General features: G+C 35.7%; 1 protein-coding gene and 2 long non-coding RNA genes across 9 annotated transcripts in view; 2 read left to right on the top strand and 1 right to left on the bottom strand.

The window, feature by feature from the left end:
- LOC138929277 (uncharacterized) overlaps positions 1–3,082 on the top strand; it is a 61,484-nt gene extending 58,402 nt beyond the window's left edge. Inside the window, exon 5 of the long non-coding RNA XR_011445693.1 lies at positions 2,804–3,082. This is a non-coding gene — a long non-coding RNA (uncharacterized lncRNA). The remainder of the gene's footprint in view (positions 1–2,803) is intronic.
- Positions 3,083–7,037: 3,955 nt separating this feature from the next.
- Positions 7,038–9,841, top strand: LOC138929248 (uncharacterized). Its single transcript, XR_011445657.1, has 3 exons — positions 7,038–7,365; positions 7,435–7,616; positions 7,673–9,841. It is a non-coding gene; the product is annotated as an uncharacterized lncRNA (long non-coding RNA).
- A 4,007-nt stretch (positions 9,842–13,848) lies between these two features.
- The window catches only part of rg (A kinase anchor protein rugose), a 211,871-nt gene continuing 208,127 nt past the window's right edge, over positions 13,849–17,592 (bottom strand). For all 7 annotated transcript variants that reach the window (XM_017179737.3, XM_070288013.1, XM_017179730.3 and 4 more), the window contains one exon: positions 13,849–17,586. In XM_017179737.3, the coding sequence (XP_017035226.1) occupies positions 17,496–17,586 (91 nt within the window). In that variant the 3' untranslated portion in view covers positions 13,849–17,495. The remainder of the gene's footprint in view (positions 17,587–17,592) is intronic.

Below are 17,592 nucleotides of genomic sequence, written 5' to 3'. Positions count from 1 at the left end.
AGAAATTTTTGTAGTAACTAGTGAAAGCCTTTAGCAATTAGTACTGGCACATATTCCATTTTCATTTATATTTTTCTGATGCTGCCAATGTGGTTGTGGAGTTATCAGAATGGCAAAGGACCAAAAGGACCAAGGACTGGGGGGGGGGGATCCAAAAAGGGAGAGCAACGCACGCTGGCAGAGATGGGAAATTGATTCGAACTCCGTTGGCAATGTCAGAATGAATTGAAATGAAATGGAACGTGACCAAATTTGGCCACATGTCAATATGCTAATGATGATGTGCTGCTGCCAGCTGCCAGCTGCCTCATAGCACAGAGCCACGCCCACATTTTCCAACCACCCGTTTTCCTGCCACCCTTTTCCTTTTGTCTGTCGCTAGACAAAAGGGGTATTTGGATCCCTGGTCCCTTTTTTGCCATTGGAGTTTTTCACTATTGTTTTTTAGGCTTTCAGGGGTGATCATAAAAGAAACTAGAAAATGAAGGAAAATTTGGTTATTTTTTTATTAATTTAAAAATAGGTAAATATTTCTATAGATATTATAAGATTGTTTTGAGTCTTAGGGAATTTTGGATCACTTTTGCTGGGTCTTTATGCCACTCAAAAAGGTTTAAAAAGTCTTCATTCTGTACAGAAAAAATATAAATTAAAAGCATAGAAAAATAAATAAAATTAGGAGCAGTGGAAGCAGTAGAAGCTGAAGCATCAGAAACACAAGTAACACATCGCCACACATTGGCAGCCATCGGCTGCGTGAAAAGGCTTTAAGCAAATGGCCAGAGAAATGGGACACATATGTATGGGAGAAAGCCAGGAGAAATGGCAGGAGAGGGGCAGGAGAATGCCAGGAGAAATATCAGCAGAGGGGCAGGAGAAACCCATGAGAAACCCAGTAGAAAGCCGGGTGTCCAGCTCAAAATGGAGAAAGGGTAGAAACAGCAGCAGCAGGCGTCGCTAGCATACCATTCCCCTTACCCCCCATTGCCAGGGCCATGTTGTGTAATTGGCGGCCCGAAACGAATTGAAATGGGAAATGGCAAATAAATTGAATGAAACGTGTTCCTCACCGCATTTGGGAGTTGGCAGGGTCCAGAGGGACGACGAGGGCAGGTGGGCTAGCTTGGTAGAGGGCGTGGCCTGTTGTTGACCGCAAAGTGGCGTTTCCCTTTCCATATCCGCTCTTGGTGCCACTCAGCTGCACGCCCACTTCCGCTTCCGGCCAGCGCCATTAAATATTTACCAAACAGCACACGAAGATCGCCTCTTCGGAATGTTTCCCCTCTCCCAGCAACTGAAATGCAGCTTTAAACACACAAATCAGCGACCGAGGATCGGACTTTGAGTTGGGAAATGCACTTGACAGCCGGACACATACTTGCAAGTGTCACTGTCAGTGCCACAGATTCCTATTCCTCGATTCCAAGAGCATAACGCAAGCAAAAATGGGAAAAAAAAACTGTGGAAAGGGAATCTTCATTAGGGATTTGAAACCTAATTTTTCAGATTTTCCATATTTTCATTTCATTATTTTTGTGGAGTTTAAATTGATCATTGCTAAGCCAAAATCGCATCAATTTCAATTCGGAAAGCTGTTCTGGATAGGTTTTTGTAGCCCTAATAAAACTGCATACCAAATGTATTATAAATATTTACCCATAATTTTATATAATTTTTGTTTTAATTAAAATGTTAAAAATCCCTAAGTAAGCCAAAAAGGTATTAAATTCAATTCGGAAAGCGTTTTTGGTGGGCTGCCTGAGTGTAACAAATAACTTTCTTCGTTCGCTTTGTCGCCCATTGTTTTCCGTGGCCAAAAGAAGGGAGAGCGGGAGAGAAAGGGGGGGAAAGGGAAGGGAAAATGGCAGGATGCCAGCTCAAAGGCAACAAAGAGCGGCGGGCAGATAAAGAATTAATTTAGCACAAATACGTTTACATGCTGCGTAATAGTCGGGCGGCAGTTTGCACTTTTCGCCCGATCCTTGCAAACTCCCCCCTATATGCATACATATGTATATATATATCCTATATGTGTGTGTGAAAGGATGGGGAAATTTGTCTGGTTTGTGCATTAAGCGTAAGCTGCAACAAATGACGGCGGGAAAATGGAAAATGGAGAGCGAGGAGACAGAACAATGGCAACTGAGCCAGAGTCCCCGCAGGACAATGACAATTTGCGGGCGTTGACAGTGGCGTTGCCCAAAAAAAGAAAAGAAAAGAGAAGGATAATAAAGGATATAGGAAGGATATATAAAGGAATAGTGTCTCATTGTGCATATGGCCAGGAGTTTTGGGTTATGAAGAACGATTTTATTTTGTTGAGCTATATTTTTATATCTATATTTTCCATGCCAATTTAAATTTAATAAATATTTTTCTCAGTTTATTATTTACCCCAGTGCTTAAGTGTGTGCTAATATGACCTCTATATTCCATGGAGATGCTCAGGGTGTCTCTTCTCCCCCCTGACTCTGACTCTCTCCGGTGGCTAACCCAATTTACCTTAATTAACCTGCTAAATATTTCATTAATCAAACATTTCTGCACACACACACACACACCCACTCGCAGGTACATATGCTGCTTTCAATTAGGGTGCTCCTGACATTTTTACACCCTGTTAGCAAGCACATAAAAATTCACCTTTTCCTCGCTTCCACCCCTGTTTTTTTCTTCTTTTTATACAATATCTTGCATTTGCCATTCCCTCGCTTGTTTTTGTTGTTTGCCAATGGCTTCTAATTACTCACCGCAAGCCCCTCATCTGGTTGACTGACTTAATTACAAATTGCATTATTTACAGGGCGCCAAAGTTCGTCAAACTGCAGAAAACGGCAGGAAGCTGCAGGAGGATGGGAAAGGACGTCTACGAGGATGAGGATGTGGTCGAGGCAATGAGAGGGTTTTGGCAGCTGGGCAATAAACGACATTCGAATGTGTACGGTTGGGAGCTGTTCACCTCGGAAACTCCATTCACCGCGCTGCTCCCTCCACCAATCCATTGGTAAATAACCCAGACAGCAGACCAAAAGCGCTAAATTGACAATAAGAAACAGCCTTTAAGCCAGATCGAACGACTATATATAGCTACCTTTTAAAAAATAATAATAATATAAATTTAATCTAAATTATAACATTTTGTATCGATTTTTGTACGATTTTATTTATAATAATTTAATAAATATGATGACAAGAACTCCAATTACACTGTATTTATTTATTTATTGTATAGATGAGTGAGCATCACTGATGTACAGCGATATGGGATACAATATAGCTAACTAGGCTTCACTGGCAGTTAGTGAGATGCCTATAATTTATAAAAAACCCTCATAACTCGGCCAAAAATGCATGAAATTAAATTTGGAAAGCTGTTCTGAGTTGCCTTTTCTAAGCTTAACAAAACTGCATACTCAGTTTTGCTAAAACACTTACCTATAATTTATAAAAAATATCAACAAAAAATTAGAAAAACCCTCATAACTCGGCCAAAAACGCATGAAATTCAATTCGGAAAACTGTTCTGAGTTGCTCTTTCTAAGCTTAACAAAACTGCATACTCAGTTTTGCTCAAATACTTACCTATAATTTATAAAAAATTTAAGCAAAAAATCAGAAAAACCCTCATAACTCGGCCAAAAACGCATGAAATTCAATTCGGAAAACTGTTCTGAGTTGCTCTTTCTAAGCTTAACAAAACTGCATACTCAGTTTTGCTCAAATACTTACCTATAATTTATAAAAAATTTAAGCAAAAAATCAGAAAAACCCTCATAACTCGTCCAAAAACGCATGAAATTCAATTCGGAAAACTGTTCTGAGTTGCTCTTTCTAAGCTTAACAAAACTGCATATTCAATTTTGCTAAAATACTTACCTATAATTTATAAAAAATATCAACAAAAAATGAGAAAAACCCTCATAACTCGTCCAAAAACGCATGAAATTCAATTCGGAAAACTGTTCTGAGTTGCTCTTTCTAAGCTTAACAAAACTGCATACTCAGTTTTGCTCAAATACTTACCTATAATTTATAAAAAATTTAAGCAAAAAATCAGAAAAACCCTCATAACTCGGCCAAAAACGCATGAAATTCAATTCGGAAAACTGTTCTGAGTTGCTCTTTCTAAGCTTAACAAAACTGCATACTCAGTTTTGCTCAAATACTTACCTATAATTTATAAAAAATTTAAGCAAAAAATCAGAAAAACCCTCATAACTCGTCCAAAAACGCATGAAATTCAATTCGGAAAACTGTTCTGAGTTGCTCTTTCTAAGCTTAACAAAACTGCATACTCAGTTTTGCTAAAACACTTACCTATAATTTATAAAATATATCAACAAAAAATGAGTAAAACCCTCATAACTCGGCCAAAAACGCATAAAATTCAATTCGGAAAACTGTTCTGAGTTGCTCTTTCTAAGCTTAACAAAACTGCATATTCAATTTTGCTAAAATACTTACCTATAATTTATAAAAAATATCAACAAAAAATGAGAAAAACCCTCATAACTCGTCCAAAAACGCATGAAATTCAATTCGGAAAACTGTTCTGAGTTGCTCTTTCTAAGCTTAACAAAACTGCATACTCAGTTTTGCTCAAATACTTACCTATAATTTATAAAAAATATCAACAAAAAATGAGAAAAACCCTCATAACTCGGCCAAAAACGCATGAAATTCAATTCGGAAAACTGTTCTGAGTTGCTCTTTCTAAGCTTAACAAAACTGCATATTCAATTTTGCTAAAATACTTACCTATAATTTATAAAAAATATCAACAAAAAATGAGAAAAACCCTCATAACTCGGCCAAAAACGCATGAAATTCAATTCGGAAAACTGTTCTGAGTTGCTCTTTCTAAGCTTAACAAAACTGCATACTCAGTTTTGCTCAAATACTTACCTATAATTTATAAAAAATTTAAGCAAAAAATCAGAAAAACCCTCATAACTCGGCCAAAAACGCATGAAATTCAATTCGGAAAACTGTTCTGAGTTGCTCTTTCTAAGCTTAACAAAACTGCATACTCAGTTTTGCTAAAATACTTACCTATAATTTATAAAAAATATCAACAAAAAATGAGAAAAACCCTCATAACTCGGCCAAAAACGCATGAAATTCAATTCGGAAAACTGTTCTGAGTTGCTCTTTCTAAGCTTAACAAAACTGCATACTAGATGAGCATCTCTGGCAGTTAGTGAGATGCCATTTTGTCCCAATAATGCAAAATAGCTAGATGAGCATCTCTGGCAGTTAGTGAGATGCCATTTTGTCCCAATAATGCAAAATAGCTAGATGAGCATCACTGGCATTTAGTGAGATGCCATTTTGTCCCAATAATGCAAAATAGCTAGATGAGCATCTCTGGCAGTTAGTGAGATGCCATTTTGTCCCAATAATGCAAAATAGCTAGATGAGCATCTCTGGCAGTTAGTGAGATGCCATTTTGTCCCAATAATGCAAAATAGCTAGATGAGCATCTCTGGCAGTTAGTGAGATGCCATTTTGTCCCAATAATGCAAAATAGCTAGATGAGCATCTCTGGCAGTTAGTGAGATGCCATTTTGTCCCAATAATGCAAAATAGCTAGATGAGCATCACTGGCATTTAGTGAGATGCCATTTTGTCCCAATAATGCAAAATAGCTAGATGAGCATCACTGCCATATAGCCCGATTTTATTGCCCCCAATATTGCAAAATATAGCCAGATGGGCATCACTGATGCACATGAGCATCACTGATGCAAGTGACCAAAATTTCTAAAATTTGGCCGCTTTCCAAACTGGGGTAACAGGCGAACAGAAACCAGCAGCAAGCAACTGAAAACTGGTATAAACTGTTATAAAAACTTTTGGGCAAAAATAATAATTGGTATAAACTGTTATATTTCATTTTATGCATTTATACCTATTTGTTGTCGACAACAACAGCTTGATGGCAACAACAACCTTTTTACAACAACATCCCTACAGCAGCCCATCCAAATTTCTGAAATTTTCCATACAAATTGGCCGTTTCCCAAACTGGGATACCAGGCGAACAGAAACCAGCAGCAAGCAACTGAAAACTGGTATAAACTGTTATAAAAACTTTGGGCCACGAAAAACGTGCCAGTGTGACCATATTGTAAATTTTGTCCAAGTTTCAAACCATTGATCTTGGAGTAAGCACAGACTCAAACCAGATGTGACCATATTGTTAATTTCATTTTATGCATTTATACCTATTTGTTGTCGACAACAACAGCTTGATGGCAACAACAACCTTTTTACAACAACATCCCTACAGCAGCCCATCCAAATTTCTGAAATTTTCCATACAAATTGGCCGTTTCCCAAACTGGGATACCAGGCGAACAGAAACCAGCAGCAAGCAACTGAAAACTGGTATAAACTGTTATAAAAAGTCCAAGTTTCGAACCATTGATCTTGGAGTAAGCACAGACTCAAACCAGATGTGACCATATTGTTAATTTCTGTCTAAAATGTTGCTAAATGCACCTGGGCACACTGAAACTGGACGTTACATTTAAATTCGAGTTTCAAAAAAAAATCTAAAAAATCTAAAAAAAATCTAAAAAATCTAAAAAATCGAACAAAAAATCTAAAAAATAAAAAAACATCTAGAAAATATCTACAACTAGGTACTTACCATCAACCAAAATACTTACCACAACAACTTTTTAGACCATAAAAAAACACTCTAAATATGTTTTATTTTATTTTTTATTTATTTTCATTTTATTTTTATAAATATCCATTTGGCCCCACTGTTTCCGCAAGGGCAACCTGCACCCATTGTTAGCGCCTCCTGAAGCAATTGCCGCTGGCAGAGTGCATGTGTGGAAAAGTCTGTAATTGAAATAAGAAAAACAGAAAATTAAAAACTAAAAAAGGCATAACTCTGTCAAAAATGGCTTAATTTGCATTCGGAAAGCGGCGTTATGTTAGTTTTTATAAGGTTAACAAATCTGCATACTTAGTTAGAAATGCAAAATTTTTTCAAATTTTGAGAATTTTAATGATGTAACTAGACATATACGCCGCCGCGCCACGCCGCCGCCGCCGCCGATTTTTGCCTTATTTGACGCGCCGCCGCCGAATTATGAAAAAAACGGCGCGCCGCGGCGCGCCGCTGGTGCGGCACCGGCGTAGCACCGGCGCGGCCTTCGGTGATATTATTCTTAATATAACTTAAAAACAAAAATAAATAAATCATACAAATGGCCAAATACTCGATATAAATAATCGATTAATCGTTAGGATTGTCTCATCTCCCATCTCCCTATGTCCCATCTCTAGAACAGCTATTTGGTGTGGTTTACTTTCTAAAGCTGTGTTTTTTGTGCGTAAATATGCAAAGTAAGTTTTAAAATACTATTACTAGTGTTAGGAACATATGTATTAATTAAATATTCTCTAAACAAATAGATGGATCAGCCATTGAGTATGTACTCAATTAAACACAACCATTACTCAAATCGAAAGAGCAAAGTGTGGGAGTTTTTCGGCGCATTGCAATTAGAGAACAACTGCATTGAAGTGGACAAGGTGTTCTGCCGATTATGTTTGGATGTTCAGAAAAAAGACGACGAAAGAACAATCTTTTCATGGTAATAATTAAGTTCCTTTTTTTAAGATTCAAGTAAGATTTTGTAAATTGTTTCAGTGCTAAAATTCAGTCGTATTCCACGAACTGTTCCACAGGGAATTTAAGTCGACACCTCAAAAATGAACACAACATTCGAGATATCGACAGTCCGAGTACTTCATTGGCTACACGTGGATCAATATCAAATTTTTTCAAAAAATCGACGCCAATTATATCTCCAAAAGATAGTAAGTGGGCGCTGGGACGAGAGCTAGCTTTGTGGATGGCTAGAGATTTGCTACCATTTCATATAATTTGTCACAGTGGACTTAAAGACTTTTTAAAAAAATATAGAGTTGTGGCAACTGATGCTGACATTCCACACTACAAAACGCTGTCAACAACTGCACTAGACGATGTGTATGAATGCATTTTACGAGCAGTTACACGGATAGTATCTGGACAAAAACATTTTGCCTTAACTTTCGACTTGTGGACAGATAACTATAGAAGAAGAAGTTATATAACGTTCACCTTCCATTTTCTGTCAGCGAATTTTGAGATGAAGCATTTAACGCTGGAAACAAAATATTTGTCAAAATCGCACACGGCAAGTAACATTTTAACAGAGGTGGAAGAAGTTACTCAAATGTATAATTTGCAAATGGGATCTAATTATGTCGTAACCGACCAAGGCAGCAATATCAAAAAAGCTATTAATTTGGGGTGTATAAAAAACCACTTCTGCCTTGGACATGGACTACATAATTTGCTAAATGTTGATGGTTACAATTCAGAGCCGGAAATTAAAAATTTGATTGTGAAGTGCAAAAATATTGTGAGTGCCTTACGATTCAAGACACATGTTTTGAGATGTCAAGCTGACGAACTTCAAAAGGAAGTTTTGTCAAATATCGACAATTTAGAAGAACTGCTGGCATCCGAAGATAATGAATGGGTCGACTACGATGATGATTTTGGCCCGTTAGATGATGTTCCCTTGCAAACTTACAAGAATATTAACAACCCTAATGACTTACAAAGTAGTTTGGTGGACAAGAGAAATGTTTCACTTAAGAACTCGGTCCCAACAAGGTGGCACAGCGTGTTAACAATGTTAGACAGTCTTGGGTGCCAAAGAGCCGCATTAAATAAGTTGCTCACAAGCAGCAATAAGACTCATTTAATATTATTAGAAAATGAAGCACAGCTTTTATATAAATTATGCGACTTCTTAAAAAAATTTAAAGATGCAGTTACCGTTTTGTCTGGAGATTTGTATCCATCAATAAGTCTTGCGTTAGTGATAAGAACTGAAATCGTCTCAATATTGGAAGAACCTGAGAACAATGAGCCGCTTGCTTTGACTCTCATGAAAAGCCATATAAAAAATAGATTTGATTCAAGGTTCCCGATATCGGATATACTAGTCTGCGCATCCCTATTAGATCCGCGATTCAACTCACTTGATTGTGTGTTGGAGTATTGCGAGAAACAAAGTTTAAAAAGAAACGATTTTTTGTTAAAAATGTTTAAAGAGCTGATTGGAGATGTTGAACAAGATAGCGATCAGCAGCAAGAGTCTCATTCTGCAAGCAAAATCTTAAAGCTTGCTCAACGGCATTCGACCAATACCAAAGATAACAATTTGGAAGCTGAATGCCATCTACTCCTAAGCTTATCTTCATGTCAAGACGTATTGACATTTTGGAAGGAAAAGGCACCTGCAATGCCCTTACTTTCGATGCTGGCACAAAAAGTGTTGTGTATTCCTGCAACGAGCACTCCAAGTGAGCGAGTTTTTTCTATTGCTGGTCTTACAATTACGCAGAAACGGTCGCAGCTCAGTCCTCACAACGTAAATAAAGTAATTTTTATACATGACAATTACGACACTTGCAAAGAAAGTTTAACTTAAATTTACAAATTGAAGAGATAAAAATGAACTGAATTGAAAACTGAACATTAATTATGTGAATTATGAATGAAACTTATTCAAGTCAAGGAAAAAGACTGCTATTTTTATGTTTATTTTTATTTGTTACTTAATTTTTATTTATTTTCATTTCATTTACCCAATTAATTTACTCACTTATGTTCATTTTATTGTTATTGTTAATAAAGGCGTTATAAACTGATATAATACAATAATACTAATTTTATTTAATTTGAAAAAAATCTGTACGCCGCCGCCGCCGATTCTTTCTGACTACTACGCCGCCGCCGCCGAGTCATTTTGACCTCTACGCCGCCGCCGAAGTCTTTAACCATCGGCGTAAACCTCTAGATGTAACCCCTTATCGAATTTCGAAAAAATCACACAAATTTTTTTTTTCTCCGGAGTTGGCTTAAACGATTCGCCTGTTGATGCTGATCAAGAATATATATGGTTTATAGGGTCGGAAATGACTCCTTCACTTAAAAAAAATATTATTTTGTATTATAAAATCTGATTTTTTATATTAAAAAATATCATAACCCGGCCAAAAATGCATTAATTTTAAATCGGAAAACTGTTCTGTGCTAGTTTTTATGAGGTTTATAAATCTGCATACTTCATTATTAAAATTTTTTTTTGTCAAAAATTGCAAATTTTAATGATGTAACCCCTTATCAAATTTTGAAAAAATCGATCCAAAATTTTTTTCTTCCGGACTTGGCCAGAAAGATGCGCCTGTTAATGCTGATCAAGAATATATATGGTTTATGGGGTCGGAAATGACTCCTTCAATGCGAAATGAGCTTCGGACTGGAAATAAAATGCCCTGCAAGGGTATAAGGATAAGGGCTAAGTCTTAACGTAATATAATTATGTATATATATTTAATTTTGTTCGTAGTTTTCACAATCATTTGGTGCATTCTGGTCACGGACATGACCCGTCCACAAAGAGATCCTCAACCTGTTCACCCAGAGCTCTTTTCGGAAACCCAGTAACTGGCATTTTTCGGTAGCCACTCGGAGGAAATCGTTTTGAATTTATGTCACCTGGTCAGCTAGGTGTCGCTATACTGCTCTACTCTGGCTCTTTATCCGTCGCTTTCCCCCACCCACCTCTAACCCCCTCTCCCTCTCTTTCTCTCTCTCTCTCTGGTGTCCCTTTGAGGCGAGGCACCTTTGTGCTGCGGTGGCGCTGAAAAGTATGCTACGCTCTGCGCACATGGCACATAATTGAGTGACAACGTGGTCTGAAACATTTGCCATGCGGATGCGGACACCGTGAAGTGCTGCTGCTGCTGCCGCTACTGCAAAGGGGTGAAATGAGGGGTACGATTGGGGTCTGGGCTGGGAAGGGTCTGGTCTGGTCTAGGTCCTGGCCAGCACAGCTGATGCAGGGCATTTGAATTTGTAATGAGATTACACACAGAGAGCTGGGGGGGGGGCAGCAGGGAGATGAGTTGGCACACCTGCCGGCCAAATGAAATGTGTTCTCCTCTCTCGTCCTGTCTCTCCATCTCTATCTTCTTCTGTGCCTGCTTGTCTCTCTGTCTCTCTGTGTCTTTGCGGCAGCAACTGTTAATTGTGGCCATAATTAAGGTGACCCCGAACCGGTCGGCCATATGCAAAACGTGACGAGCTCATTAATTTTATATGCCTTATTTGCCATCTCTTTTTTGCTAATTGTACTTACTTCTCTAGCTATCTCTATCTATGTTTAGTTTTTAGTTTTTAGATTCTAGATTTCTTAAATAGAAAATATCAATAATAACTATTTCTTTTCAATTTAATCTTATTTTTTATAGTACCTCCTTATTTATTTCAGTGTAATTCTACCTGCAGCGTTGGGCTCTATCTCTATCCGCATCTCTGGCCAAATTCAGTTTGCTTTTTCTCCATCTTTTTGTGTTGATTTAAGCCCAGAGATGCACAGAGAATGATGATGAACGACGAGGAGGAACGAGTAGGAGCTATGATGATGATGATGGCTACGATGGCGATGACTCCAGGACGTTGTTAGCGCTGTTGCTGCCACTTGGCTGCTTTATGTCATTGCTGGTTAAGCGATGCGTCTAATTTGCAGCTGCTGCTGCCAAGCTGGACGGCCGCCCATCACTCTCCTCCTCCTTGTCACAAATCCTCTCCAGCCACCTTTCCCGGTTACAAGTGAAAATTTGCATTTTGTGGAGGCAAAAACTAAGCTGGAAAAGAAAGCGTAGAAGCAGCATTACAAAAAGAAAAAAGAAAATTGAAATAGATATGAAAACTCTAACTAAAAAGTACTCTAAAAATATTTTATAATTTTTTATTATAATTTAAAATTAAAGAATGCAATTTATAAATTATTTATAATAATAATAAACAAGATTTTAATATTTTTTTGAATCAAAAATAAAAGAAGCTTGAGTTAAACCTTTCTAAAAATATCTTTCGAGAAGCCTGGCCTGCGTTTAATAATAAAATTAAATTAAGGAATGCAATTTAAAATTATTATTATTTTTAAATTAAAAATAAAACAAGCTTGCATTTTACCTTTCTCTGTATATCCTTTAAAGAGCCAGGCCTGCGTTTTAGTGAAAAAATCCAAGTTACACCTGGTCCAGGGTATGGGGAAAATACACCTACACACGCACACCCACAATCCGGGACACCTCCGGCAGTGGATAAAAAATTGTTTGCATTTACTTTGGCTGTCGCTGGTCCTGTTGCTCCTGGTGCTGCCACCGCTGGCTGCCTTACCTCACCTCCTGCTGGCTTTCATTTGCTTCTGACTGCTCCTGGCTGCTTCTCCTTCTTCTCCTACTCCTCCTGGTTCCTCCTGGCTCCTCCTCCTACTCCTCCTGGCTGCTCCTAGCTCCTGGCTTCCCCTAACTCCTAGCTGATCCTAGCTCCTCCTCCTCCTTCTCTTCCTCCTACTGGCTCCTCCTGGCTCCCCCTAGCTTCTGACTTCTCCTCCTTCTCCTGGCTGCTCCTAGCTCTTCCTCCTGGCTCCTCCTGCATTTCCTTGCACAAAATCCACACACCCAGCTAACCGCGTTGCTCGTTAATTTTACAGCATTTCCGCTAGCAATTTTCAGGCAACTCCCGCTGCTACTTGCTGTTGTTGCTGTTGTTGTTGTTGCTCTTATTGTTTTTGTCGCCTGCAAACCGGAAATGCAGGAAACGGATATTACACGCTCCAGAAAACAGAAAACAGAAGGGAAAAGTGCTGGCGCGTTGGTCTCTCGAATAATATGCAAAAAAAAAAAGGAAGACAGGGAAGAGATATGATGACTTTTGATGACAACGCCTGCAATTTGATGCATTTTCGGTGTTTAGACACCCCGCCGCCGTCGCCGCCGCCTGCTGCTGTCCTTAGGGTCCTTACCTTTTCCCAGGATTTTCCCTGCTTTTCCTGGTATCTCCTGCAAAAGCCTTTGGCCCCCGCGCAGCTTTTGCATTTTGCATTTTGCAAACTGAAAACGCAATTGGAGCGTGCAAAAAGGGGAGCCAAGGAACGCGAACGTGGCGCTTTAATTGCTTAGCCCATGGAATTGATGTCCTCCCACCGCCCCTCTTTCTACTCTTTTTATGCCTCCTCTTTTTTTTCGAGTGTTTACTGCAGCAGCAGAAGTGGGATTTCCATTTTGCCTGTTCAATTGTTGGGAAAATGAAATTATTGCAAGCCAGCAGAAAGGCAAAAGACTTTCGTTTGGTTTTTTCTTCAGGAAAATCAGGTCACAGCTGAAATTGTACGATTTTAAGAACCACCCCACCTATAAAAATATAAAAAACTCTTAATTTTTTTTTTGTAAGATTTCATTGTTTTTTGTTTGGTTTTATTTTGTATTTGTTACTCTTTTGTTTTGTTTGTTGTTGTTGTTGTCTTTGCCTTTTTGTTTTTCTTTTTATTGAACATAATAATTTGTTGTTTTTGTTAAGTTTGTTTTGTTGTTGTTGTTACTTTTAATGCTCGCTCACTTGTCGCTTGTTAAATTTTGTAGCTTAAATTTAATTTCAAAATGCCCTCATGCAATTTTTAATTATTATTATTATTATTATTATTTATTTTCTGTTTTTTTGGGGGTGTGTGGTGTGTGTAAACTTATTTTGTTAGAATTGTAGCGTATTTTAAATTTAATTTTAATATGCATAAATTGTTTTTGCCCGTTTTCGACCCCGCAGCAGCTAGCTAACCTTTTGCTTTCATTCCATTAAACATTTTCAATATCGTCGGCCTTTTGTTTATTATTTAATGTGTTCCATTTTTCTGACTGTCTTTATGCCATACAAAAAAAAAACATATATATATATATATATATATGTATATATATATATATATTTTAGCAATATTAATAAACATTTATCTCATAGCTTTTTTATGTTTTCATGTATTTTGTATATTTTTTTTATGATTTTTTTTATATTTTTTGTGTGTGTGTGTGTGTTTTGCATTATGTAATTTGTGGCCTTTTGTTTTTAGTATAGATTAAATTGTTGGCTCTCTCGCTTTTGTTTTTGTTTGCTTTTGTTTAGTCTGCTATTTAACAATGTTGACAAAATATATATACAATATGTATATCTATATATATATATTTCGATTAGATATTCCCTTAGTCTGTGTCCAGTGTGTGTGTGTGTGTATGTAGAGTGTGTATTTTTTAGCTTTAACTTTGCCTCTAAGTTTCACTAGTTTCTTTTTTTTTATTTGCTCTTTAAAATGCCTTCTCTTCTTCCTTTTTTTGTGTAAATAATTATATGAAATAATTCTTGCCCGTGCATAAGTTAAATTCTTAAATATTTTCCTTCTTTTCATACTTTTTTTTTTGTATTTTTTTCTTGAAGTTTTCTCTCTTTCTTTTTTTTTTGTTGTGTATAAATTTAAAATTGTCAGCCATTTGTTGTTGTTTTGTTTTTTCGTTAATAAAAACATTATGTAATTTATTTATATTTATATGTTTTTATGTTTAATATCCATGCTCTTGTCCTTTTTTTAAACCTTCAACTTTTCGTTTTTCTTACTCTCTTTTCTCTGTTTTTTATCTCTCTTCTAATTTCTATAAAAAGTGCGTAATTAAAAATTGTTGGCGCCCGCAATGTTTTTGTTTTTTTATATAATAATCATTGTATTTATTCTTTCATCTGTTTAATAGCTAAACTTTAACGTATCATATCAGATACGTGTGTGTGTGTGTATATATACACACAGCAGTGTGTGTGGTACAAAAAAAAAAAAAAAAAAAAAATCAGAGAGAGTTATGTGTGTATTGTAGTTGCCTGCTAAGCTTCTTTCTTTTTTTTTTTGTATAATTTAATTTGATTTGAATTACTTTTCCACTTTTTTCCACTTTTCTCTTTTACCATATTACCTATTTTCGCTTAGGCCCTGTGAATCTTGTTTAAAAATACTCTACATTTAGGATAGATTTTATGTACAACATTTAAATTACTAATAGTTGTAATTTAGTAATTTATTTTTCATTTTTTATTTACTTTAATTAAGTAATTAACTTGTAGACGCAAAAAAAAGGAAACAAAAATGAGAAAAAAGCTGGAAAATAAGGACTAAAAATACTAACAGACACACACACACACAAAAACAAAATCGGACTAGACACAACATATATATATATATATATAATATGTTTTTGGGGGGAGGGAGGACTTTTTCCGCTGGACTTTCAACTTTGAAATTTTCTTTACAACCAAGAATGTCTTGTAAACTCTAAATACTTGAAGTATTGGTTATAGTAATTGCTTTAGCTTTAGTATATATACTTTATATATACAAATCTAAACGGATGGATTTTAGTTGCTTGAGAAAATTTAAACGCAAATGAATTATAAAAAAAGTCTTTAGACTTATGCCAAATATCTATATATAAATGTATATAAACAAAAGATACAACACTTTATTCTGGACGCCAATTTTGTTAATTTTCGAGGGGAATGCTTTGATAGTAGAGGCTAATTTTGGACGCAATCGAACAATTTTCTCACTTCACTAACAAATGTACCTAAAAAAAAAACACACACACACACACACACATACACAAAACAAGTCAACTGGATACAAAGAAAAAGAAAAACATGAAAAATATATATATAAAACACCTGAAATTGTGCTATATTTTTATAGATTTCTTTTGTATTTTTTTAAATCGTTTGTTTTTCTTATTTTTTATTTCTCTTATTCAGCTTTCCTCTCGCTTTTATTTGTTATCGCTTGCTCAGTTTTTTTTTTCGTTTTGTTTTGCTTTGCTTGTCGTGTTTGTTTTATATTTTTGTTTTCCTTTTCGTTTGAAATTAGCGGGGCGGTGCAGCATGGCGTATGCGTGATATTTGGCGGAACGAGCACGAGAAACAAGAAACGAAATCGCTGCCTTTTCGGTTGGATAAGCTTTGCATATTTTGCATCCGTTGCGATGCAGTTATATATGCTATATATAATATATATAGGTATAATATATATATATCTATATATATTTAGGTATTTATTAAATTAGTTATTTTAATTTATTAATATATTTCTTTGCTTAGTTCCTTTTAGTTATTTATTTGTTTATTTCTTTTTTGATATTTTTTATTTATTTACTTATTATTTTATTAATTAATTAATTATTTAATTTTATTTATTATTTTACTTTATTAAATTTATTTATTATTTATTTTTTAAATTTATTTACTTATTTATTATTTTATTTATTAATTTTTTTTATTTATTTATTTAGTAATTTATTTATTTATTAATTTTTTTATATATTTATTATTTCATTTAATTTATTATTTATTTTTATGGATTGAATTATTATTTTTTAAATTTATTTATTTACTTATTTTATTATTTTATTTTTTAAATTTATTATTTATTATTATATTTTTGCGGCTCTTAGCATTGTTGATAATTTAATTGTTTAGTTTGTTTTTCCCTTAAGTTTTAAGTTTCTGTTTTCAGCTACAAATACATATATATGCATGTGTGAGTGTATTAAAATATCCCTTATCGCTTTACATGCGCTTCCTGTTCCATTGCCACTTCCGCTTCCGGTTTCGCTTTCATCTACTCCCCTATCCCCCTCTCTCTCTCTCTCTCTATTTCTGTTTGCTTTATTGCCTTGGCATTGTCTTTGCTTTGTTACCTGGGTTGTATGTGTGTATGTGTGTGGTGTGTCTGTGTGTTGTTTTTGTCACAAAGAACTAACTTTCTATAATTAAAAATTGGCTTCTGCTTTTCTACTCTCATTATTCTTTGTTTTCTTGTTTTTTTGGCCGCTTTAGTTTCATTATTTTCATTGTTAAGGTTTTAGGTTTTCTTTATCGATTTAAGTTTAATTTTAGTTAATTTTTTGTGTGTGTTTTTTTTTTTTAAAGAGAACTTTTGCTACGTTGGTATTATAATGCATGTGGAATCATTTAGCTTTAGTTTTACTGCTTATTGCGTTTTATAAACACTAACTTCATTTGTCTTATTTCAACTACTTACTTAAGCCGCCTTTTCGCTGCTCCACTTTCCTTCCTCTTCGTCTCTCTCGTTATTCTCCTTCACTTTGTTTTTCTCTCCTTTTATGCCTCCTTTTATCCTTTCTTTTATCCTTTGTTCACTTCCTTTTGCTTCCTTCACTTTCTCCATTTGCCATAACTTAACATACAGTTCGTAATTCTAGTAAAAAAAAATGTGTCTCTCCCGTTCCGTTCTTCTCTTTTCATTTTTTTCTGGTTTTTTTGTTTCTTTTTTTTTTTTTTGTTTGCTTTTGCGACTGGCTTTTCCGGCCAAAACACACACTAATGCACAATTATTACTAGACAAAAAAAAACATAGGTTTGCTTACTAGCCTAAAGTTGTAAAGGTCTATAGAAAAAAACCGATCCGCTTGGATCCTTCGTCATTATCGCTTTGTTAAGTACATCGTAGTGGTTGCGATCGTTATCGTTTTCCCATTTCCGTTTCCGGTATCCTCTGGAATGCTGGGTTTGTTCCAGCCACTTAGTAACGCTGCTGGTACTCGTGGTGCCAGCGGTTAAAGTCAATGTGGAACACAATGATGGAACCCGTCGAGAGGCCAGCCAACAGGTATCTGTGA

Source organism: Drosophila kikkawai, chromosome X (assembly GCF_030179895.1).
Source record: "Drosophila kikkawai strain 14028-0561.14 chromosome X, DkikHiC1v2, whole genome shotgun sequence".
In the NCBI taxonomy this organism is placed as follows: Eukaryota; Metazoa; Arthropoda; class Insecta; order Diptera; family Drosophilidae; genus Drosophila; species Drosophila kikkawai.
The sequence above is the reverse complement of the archived record's forward strand: the minus strand, read 5'-3'. Positions and strand labels throughout refer to the sequence as shown.